General features: G+C 47.6%; 1 protein-coding gene and 1 non-coding gene across 2 annotated transcripts; one reads left to right on the plus strand and one right to left on the minus strand.

The window, feature by feature from the left end:
• Positions 1 to 7,449: 7,449 nt before the first annotated feature.
• Positions 7,450 to 8,883, minus strand: LOC125514136 (uncharacterized). The gene is made up of 2 exons (XM_087526898.1): positions 7,724 to 8,883; positions 7,450 to 7,534 (listed from the first exon to the last, which is right to left on the minus strand). Exons 1-2 carry the CDS (start codon positions 8,881 to 8,883, stop codon positions 7,450 to 7,452), a joined length of 1,245 nt encoding a protein of 414 aa, XP_087383024.1.
• On the plus strand, positions 8,414 to 8,517 carry LOC147965736 (small nucleolar RNA R71). Its single transcript, XR_015609563.1, has one exon. It is a non-coding gene; the product is annotated as a small nucleolar RNA R71 (small nucleolar RNA).
• Positions 8,884 to 9,251: the final 368 nt, after the last annotated feature.

A 9,251-nucleotide genomic window follows, 5' to 3' on the forward strand; every position in this document is an offset into this window, starting at 1 on the left:
AGGCTAAACCCGAGAAGCTAGCCTATGGTATGATTGTTGTTGTCCTACGGACTAAACCCTCCGGTTTATATAGACACCGGAGAGGGTTAGGGTTACACAAGGTCGGTTACAAAGGAGGAAATATCCATATCCGTATTGCCTAGCTTGCCTTCCACGCCAAGTAGAGTCCCATACAGACACGAGACGAAGTCTTCAATTTAGTATCTTCATAGTCCAATAGTCCGGCAAAAGGATATAGTCCGGCTGTCCGGAGACCCCCTAATCCAGGACTCCCTCAGTAGCCCCTGAACCAGGCTTCAATGACGATGAGTCCGGCGCGCAGTATTGTCTTCGGCATTGCAAGGCGGGTTCCTCCTCCGAATACATCACGGAAGAACTTGAATACAAGGATAGTGTCCGACCCTGCAAAATAAGTTCCACATACCACCGTAGAGAGAATAATATTTCCAAAAATCTAATCTGCTGACACGTTTTCACAACATGACATTAGGCCATGGCCCGATAATTATTCGAACCGTTTCCTTTAACTAGGCCCGCACATAACGCGAGGCAGTTTCTTGACACGTCTTGTCAAAGCAGAGATGGTGTTCCCCTTATTACGGGATTCTCATCAATGCGGGCGTGGGTAACCCAACCGCGCCATCGATTACGGCGCTTGGGGGATAAGCGAGTTTTACCAGGCTAGTGGGGGCGCATAGTTTCGGCCGCCCTTATAAAGGGACAAGGTTTAACCTTTTTTGTACCCACGCCTTCTTCCTCCTTGCTCATCCACTCTTGCGCACTCGAGCTCCAACGCCCAAGCCCACATCCTTCCCCTCAACCTTCTTCAATCATGTCCGGAGTGGGAGGCAAATGGATGGGTTCCTCCGTTACGGAGGGACACATCAAGAAGCTACGCGGAGCCGGATACTTGGCTGCGAATATAGTGCATCGGATGCCTGCTGCGGGGCAGATCGTTCCTACCCCTGAACCTCATGAGAGGGTAGTTTTCCTCCACCACTTCCTCCGCGGACTGGGCTTCCCCTCCATCCATTCGTCCGTGGTCTCATGTTCTACTACGGTCTGGACTTTCATGATCTGGCCCCGAACTTCGTCCTCAACATTTCGGCGTTCATCGTTGTGTGTGAGGCTTTCCTCCGCATCCGGCCCCACTTCAGCCTGTGGTTAAAGACCTTCAATATCAAGCCGAAGGTAGTGGGCGGCCAACAAGCAGAATGCGGCGGAGCCATGGTGGGCAAGATGCCCAATGTTATATGGCTTGAAGGCTCCTTCGTAGAGACCATAAAGGGGTGGCAATCGGTGTGGTTCTACATCACCGAGCCGCGCGACACCAAATGGGTGGCTGCCCCCAAGTTTCGATCCGAATTCCCCACACGGCTCACTTCCTAGAAAGAGAAGGGCTTGTTGTGGGGTTCATTGGTGGAGCTGGACGGACTCCAGAAATGTATCTTGAACATGGCAAGTAAGAAGCTCAAGCTTGTCAACATAGTCCAGGTTATGCTCCTCCGCTGGATCCTCCCGTGCCAATAACGGGACTTCAACTTGTGGGAGTTCGACCCAGCCCAGCAACAGACTCTGAGCGAGCTCTTCGACACGACGCACAAGGACGTCTGGAAGGTGCTATTCAAGGGCGCAGAGGTCCCTCCCTCTCTCACCGAGGATCGCGGGTTAAGAGCGAAGCACCGAGCGCATTCGGTGAGTTCCATACATCTGGTAGGATATCTATTTCCCCTAGCTTAACCATGTGCAGGGTCTGATCTCCATGCCTTTGACAAGACTGGGCGGAGACGTCGGGGCAGATTACTTGTCCGGCCCCTCTGCCCGAAGACACTTCGGACGCTCTCCTGACGGAGATGCTGACTCCGGCTCCTTACAAGGTGCCGGAGAAGACTAAGAAGGCCAAGGGTACCCGAAAGAGCTCCCGGCGCCAGGTGTTATCGAACTCATCGTCCGATAACTCCGCGACCCACTCCTCCCTCGAAGACGAGGAGGAAGATGAAGATGTTCCCCCTCCAGTCGGGGGAGACAAGAAAAGGAAGGCCGCCCCTACTGGGGGGGCGAAGGGTCCAAGAGGGGAAGGACTCTCCTTCCGGACTACTCCACCACCGCCGCCGAAGGCGAAGACGAGTGGCTGCTTAGGGCCAAGCCCCTGGCGAAGTTGTAAGTATTCGGATACCAGAGTAACTCATAGCATTCCTTTGTCGCACTGCTTCTCCAAACGCCGAATTATGATTGTGCAGACCGCCCCGAACCCGTATCGATGTATCCTCGTCGGACGGCTCCCTGGGCTCGTCGGATATGGATAGCGATCCACTTCCGACCGCCACCTCCCCTTGCCCTATGGACAACGCTGAGGTGTTGTCTCAAGAGGCACTGGGTCGAGGGGAGACAGTCCCGGAGGCGCCTCAAAGCGACCTTCCGGACTCCGGGAGCAGGGGGAGCAAAGCCCCCGAGGGCTCCGAGTTCGGCCCTCAGCCGAACACCGCGCCGGAACCTCCAGTGGTTCCGGACTCGGGCAGGCGGCCTCCTTCCAAGAGGGGAAAGACGCCTATGCCGGTGTCCTCTGCCCATCCAGAGGCACCGGACAATCTACTGGGAGCGCTTCGCAGTGCTTCCATTGACGAAGAGCACCGCACTATTATGAGTGCGGTGGTCCAGAAGGTTCAGTCCGCCAAGAGCGGACTGACTAAAGCCTGTGCTAGCCTTCTAACAGGCTTTGAGGTAAGTTTTTGAAATATAGGAGAAATACTACCGCATAGACAGTAGCCCCTGATGCTCTGTTCGGTGTTCACAAAGAAAGGCCGGACAGAGGATCAAACAATATCGCAGGAGTCTAATATAAGTATGTCTATATGCGTATGCAAGCTTCGCTGCAGGCCTCTGCCGCACTAACTGCGGAGGTCGCCGCACTGAAGTAGGATCGTAAAGGGTCCAAGGAAGAGCTCGGCCTTGCCAAGAGGCAGCTCGAGGAGAACAAAGGTAAGTAGTACCTAGTATATGGATCTATATAAAAGGAAAGCGATTGCAAAATGACAGGATTATCGTAAATTTGCCAGGGGCCACGACCGAGGTGGCTACCCTGAAGCAAGCGCTATCCGAGGCCGAAAACAAAGCGGCCAAGGAGCGCACCGAGCGGGAGAGGCATGAGGCACGGGTGGGCGAGGTGCAGGAAGAGCTCCATGCTCTCGTGACGAAGCACAAGGCGCTGGAGCTTGACTTGAAGACGCGAGAGTCCGAGCTTGCCACGGCCCTTGAGAGTGCAAAGAGTGCCAAGGCCGAAGCCCAAAAGCCCTCCAGGAGATTGATGCGATGAAGAAGATAGCGGCGGGTAAGGCATTCTATATGCAAAGTAAGCATGTGAAAGTAAATTACTTGTTACTTACCCGAATCCGGAGCTCTCCAGGAGCATTCGCAGATTTGCCCCACAGCGTGTCGGATGCCGCAAAATTTTACTAGGCCGAGGAGGGAAGCTCGACGGAGAAGTTGTTCTGGGCCTAGTATACTGGGACCGAACACCCAGTACCTATGAGAGACCAGCTAAAGCAGCTGGTCGAGCTACACAAGGCAGCCGAACAGGCCATGAAGGGCTTGATAGTCCAGATGTGGCCTGGCGACGCCCTTCCCAACAGCTACTTCGGCTTGGTGAGGCGGCTTGTGGATGCCTGCCCATGGCTGGAAGTTATCAAGCGGTCCATTTGCATCGAAGGTGCACGCCGGGCTTTCGCCCGTGTGAAGGTACAATGGGCCAAGCTGGACGATGTGAAGCTAATCAAGGAAGGGCCGCCGGAGGGCAAGGAGCATCGCCACCCCGAGATGTACTATGAGGGTGTCCTGAAGGGTGCCTGTCTCGTAGCGGACGAGTGTACGAAAGATATAATATTTGAGTGAACTCGCTCGTGTAATCCTGTAATCATGAAAACTTGTTCATATGCGCTATGCAACGCTTGTTTGAATTTAAAATATTACCTTCTATTCGGTTATTTATCAAATCTGAGAGATGGCTAGCCGTCGGCTTCTGCCCCCATGACACGAGTGCTGGGGTGTTCAGGATAAACCTGAGCACTCTTGTTCCCATTTTTGGGTCCTTCGAGGGAGGTGCTCAGCACAACGAACAAGGCAATCAGACTATAATGCATTATCACTCTCACTTAGCCACAGAATTCTATAATTTTAAATTTCAGCGAAGCCCCTAGTATTCGGAAGGCCGAATCTGGGGCGCGATACACGCCTTAAGCTGGACATGGCCGACTCCTCGATCTAAGCGGCATAAGTCTTTAAGGACTAGAAAACCTCTCGAACAGCGACCAGTCTCTCGCCTTATCATGACAGTTAGTTTTAGCTTTCTCTACTGAGGTGCTTAGCCCAGCAGAACCGAGGCACAATCACAGTAGTTCTCCCAGTGCTACCTTAGCCGATATAGCGGAACGTAAGGTACCAAAACATGGCAGCCGGGCAAACCCAACTATTGACCCAAGACATGATTCGGAGTTGATGCATATAATGCTATAAGTTAGGGGTGCCGCACTGCCGAAAGTGTTCGGACTTCTCATGCCGTATTGTAGGGTATGCTTGAGCCCCTAGCGTATTGGTGATCTATTGAAACTATAGTGGGGTTTTAACTCCCAAAGCTACGGATGTCGTGTTCTCCATAGGGACTTGGCGACGGCGACTATGCTCGGCTAAATCTAGGTCACACGATGTTGAGTGATGAAAATAGAAAATAATACCAACACCAACAAGGATCATCAACAAAGGGAATGACACAGAGGCAAAGGGAGATGAAGATTATCTTCACTTTCTCTTTTTGGTATTTTCATATCATTTTAGAAACTAAATACTGACACAGGACATCAACATCTACAGAAAGAAAGTAACAAGAGATGATCACAAATATATCTAGCAGACATATATAAGAAAAGGAAGATGCATTTATATCACAGTCCTTTATAACACAAGTACTGGAGCTAAAACATATACTACAAAACTGAACAAGTTTCTTTGAAATAAGAGCAGTACACGAGTGACAACACATAAATGAACGAGATTATACAAACCACAAGACTAGTACCCACAGATCAACACAACAGTAATTAACAACTAAAAGTTACTAGTAGAAATTAACTAGTATAGGGAGAACAAACACACAGGGGTGAATACATTCATATGTGAGCAGAATATTAATACACCGAAGCAATTTCTAATAGATCAATTATCTCCCAAATTAACAATATATTTTACCAGTACCAAACTGAACAAATAACAAGTTGCTAGCTCTTATAAAATCTGAATATATCAAGTACTAAACATCTCAAATTACATAAACTTCAGAGAGAACAGCAGCAGTAGGGAGATGAGTGTGAAGGAGTAGAAGCAGATCACGGGGAAAAGGAACAGCAGCAGTTGATGCGGGTGAAGAGAAGCAACAGCAACGGAGGATAGAGCAGCAGCAAGGTAGGGGAAGAAGCAGAGGAAGCAGCAGGGACGCAAGAAAAGGAGCAGCAGCAAAGACGTGGGAGAAGAAGCAGTAGAAGCAGCAGGTTCAGAGAAGGAGCAGCAGCAAGGTTTGGGCAAGAAGAGAAGCAGCGGCAAGGGCGTGGAGAAGAGAGACAGCAGGAGGCGCTTGGAGAGTGGAGAAGGATGGCAGCAGGGGCACTCGCGCGGAGGAAGGTTGAGTGGTGGCGCGATGAAGGGAGATGCAGCGGATGGTGGTGCTGATGCGGCGCTGGTGGATGCGTTGTTGGATGGGTGTGGAGTGGTGGATGGAGATGCAGTGGCGCGCCGCCACGCCGGCCTGACCACGGCGGCGGCCGGAGGTGGAGAAGGATGCAGGGGAAGGAGAGGGGAGATGTTAGGCCTCATTTTGGGGATTGATAGCGCTAGGGATTTGACCCCCTCGATCAGATCTTCCATTTGCACGTTGGCCCTCCTTCTTCCTTCTTTTGGCACAAGATGATCCCTCCACTTCTTAAGCTAGCCCCCCTAAGCTTTAATCTTCTTCAAGCTTGAGTCCCTCTTTCTTCTCTTCTTGCCCGTGATATTGTTCCTCAATTCTTTCTAGACAGAAACTTGTAGATTATAGTGCCTTGTCGCACTTTTCTGCAAAAGAAACACAATGACTAATAAATGATTCATTATATGATTTTCATGCAAATATTCAACTAAACTTAGCAAGAATAGATGGGCATAACTCAACGAATGGTATAATTCAATGCCAAAATTATGTATATGAAATGTGCTTATCAAGTTCCCCCACACTTAAATCTTTGCTTGTCCTCAAGCAAAGGAATATGACAAGAACTAGATAGTGAATTGTGAACTCACTGCAGAATGTCAAGTGAAGTAGATCTCTAAACAGTGCATGCTTCAGACTTAGTTAGTGAAAATTAATGGTAAGAGTGCTAGAAAGCAGTAGGACACTAGTAAACTCGACCATTTTTAAACTTTTGCAATGATAAACGAAGATTAGCAAGTTCAAATGCTGACTGTGCCAAAAGGTTCCTAAAGAGAGCATGATCCCAAGAACAAAAGGAACTTGAATTAAATCACTTATTTGCATAAATATAACATTGTGGTTGAACCACATATTAAATGTGAAGGAAGTAATCATAACATTTTACCAGTCTCACCAAAGGAGCATACCACCGATCCCGAGAACATGGTATACACCTGGCTCAACCAATTATTAGTTTTTTTAGTTTGTCTCCCCAAAGGAACATACCACCGATCCCGAGAGCATGGTATACACCTGGTTCGACAATCACAATTTTTTTAATATAATTAACTCCTATCCGATCCAACCAGATTTCACAAGCCACCGATCCAGGGAACATGACATGCTACTGTTAGGTAAGATCAAATAATTATTTATTCATTATTACTTATTTAACAAACGAATACAAAAAGGAAACAAGAATCATCACTCATCCAAGTCTGGTTCACATACTACCGATCCAGGGAACATAGCATGCTAGTCCATAGTGGTGAGTGATTGCTCTGAATGGGAACACATTGGGTAGAAACTCATCATCTGACACTTAATGATCTAGGTATATCGTGGTAAAAGCAGAAAATGATTAAGTTTTCTAGTGAACTAGGGATTTGAGCACTCGAAACTAATAGCTTTCAGTAATTTCAGCAAAGCAAGCAATATGTAGATCACTAGTTTACAAGGCATTCAGAAATCAAGTTACACTAATTCACATCAAGCACAATATGTCAACTAAAATTCAGCGGGACATCATTTAAGAAATGGCTAAAGCAACTCAAATATCAAATGATTTCGGCATCATCAACGGATGATATATTCAGATTGGGGTCATGAAACAGCTCATCGGGCTTTGATGGTGTAGCACTCGCTTGATCACTCTCTAAGCTGCGGTTCTTCTCCATTGCTTCCTCATGCATGCTCCAGCTTCACTCTTCTTCGCGTGTGCCCATTGCTTCTCCTCATCACCATGCCGTGAATCCACCAGGATCCCAGGGAATGTCATCTCGAACTCGGTCAACTCGCAGTAAATGGTGCACAAGCATCAACCTAAAAGAACACTCAACAACCAAGCCAATACAAGTGACAGAGAGAATGCCCTCTAAGTCATCGATAGAGTACCCTATCATATAAGTATATCTATTGGGCAAATCAGGAACATGTATCAACAACAAGTCACAGGGTGCATAGGCAATATCAACGATATGACATAACTTATTGAGAAAGCTGACATAATACCTGAAATGGCCGTGGAGAAGTTTTATGACTACCTCAACTAAAGATACCATGGAAGGCATGGTAGTAGAAACTTCCACCGGGCTTGTATCGACAGGTGAAATAGTAGGGCTTTGCTCCTTGACATCTGAAGTGACCTCATCATAATCAACAGTGAAGATTTCCATCTCAGGCTCAAGCATTGAAGAATCGATGTGGCTAACATCATCAAAGGTGAACTTTTCCATATCTGGCTCTAGAAGCACATGATCAATATCAACCAAAGGTATCTCCTCAATATCAAAAGTAACTAACTGTAGCTCTGGTTCATCCACACAAGAATCATCACAATGCAAAACAGAATCTAGAATGCTAGTATCCATATGATCTGCAGTGTGTGTGTCAACTAGGATGGTGTCATCATCATCAAAGATAATCCATGAAAGCTCAATCTTGTCACACGGAGAAACTGGTTCCGGCTTTTGTGTAAGAGATTCTTGCTGAGATGAAGTGATTTGTTGCAAGCAAGCAACTGGGCCAGAGGTGGGCTTCTCGTTGTACCACTGAAGTTGGTGGAAGGCTATGTTCTCAATCAGCAGAAAAGCATCATCAAGTGTCTTGTTTGTAATAGCTCCACCCGCTGCCATATGAACGTAAGATCGAGTGTCCGAAGTCAATCCTCTATAGAATAGCTGCATCTCTAACCATCTCTCGAGCCCGTGGTTAGGACATCTCCTGAAGAAGGCTTCGTACCTCTCCCAAGCATCATACAAGCTCTCGCCTTCACGCTGAACAAAGCTGAAGATCTCATCTCGAATTGCGGACTGCTTGTGTAGTGGGAAATATTTATCCAGGAAAGCTCGTGATATCTCATTCCAACTGAATGATCTTGATGGCAAGGATCGATACCAAGCACGAGCATCATCTCGGAGAGAGAATGTGAACAGCATGCACTTGATAACATCTTGAGGAACTCCATGATACTTTACTGTATCTGAATACTTCATCACTCGGAGCAAGTGCTCATAAGGGTCTTCAGTAGGCAGTCCTCCAAACTGTTGTTGTTGAACCAAAGCAATAAGACTAAGTTTCAGCTCGAAGTTCTTTGCCTCAATAGTTGGCCAAACCGGTCCTGTGATATAGCACTGACTTTTGGGCATCCAAAGGTCACGAAGCAATGCCATCTTAACCGAGTGTAACTATAGAACAACCTGCAATTAGTTCAGATTTCCTACGCACACTCATAAACAGTAAACACTAGTCAGAAAGTTAGTATCCTAATAAGCCGAAGCAACAAAAAGTAAGAAGGTAAAAGAAGCACCGAAAAAGAAATACAGAGTGAATTAAACGATGAAATAAACTAAACCTAGTCTATAGCCTAACACAATCGCAAGACGCTAGTCCCCGGCAACGGCGCCAAAATGATCTATTGAAAGTATAGTGGGGTTTTAACGCCCAAAGCTACGGATGTCGTGTTCTCCACAGGGACTGGGCAACGGCGACTATGCTCGGCTAAATCTAGGTCACCCGATGTTCAGTGATGAAAATAGAA

Source organism: Triticum urartu, chromosome 6A (assembly GCF_056163025.1).
Source record: "Triticum urartu cultivar PI428250 chromosome 6A, HENAU_Tu73, whole genome shotgun sequence".
Classification (NCBI taxonomy): domain Eukaryota; kingdom Viridiplantae; phylum Streptophyta; class Magnoliopsida; order Poales; family Poaceae; genus Triticum; species Triticum urartu.

Coding starts and splice junctions, on each gene's coding strand:
- LOC125514136 (XM_087526898.1), bottom strand. CDS start 8,883: ATGGCATTGCTTCGTGACCTTTGGATGCCCAAAAGTCAGTGCTATATC. Junction 7,535..7,723: donor CTTCTCCACGGCCATTTCAG/GTATTATGTCAG, acceptor GTGTTCTTTTAG/GTTGATGCTTGTGCACCATT.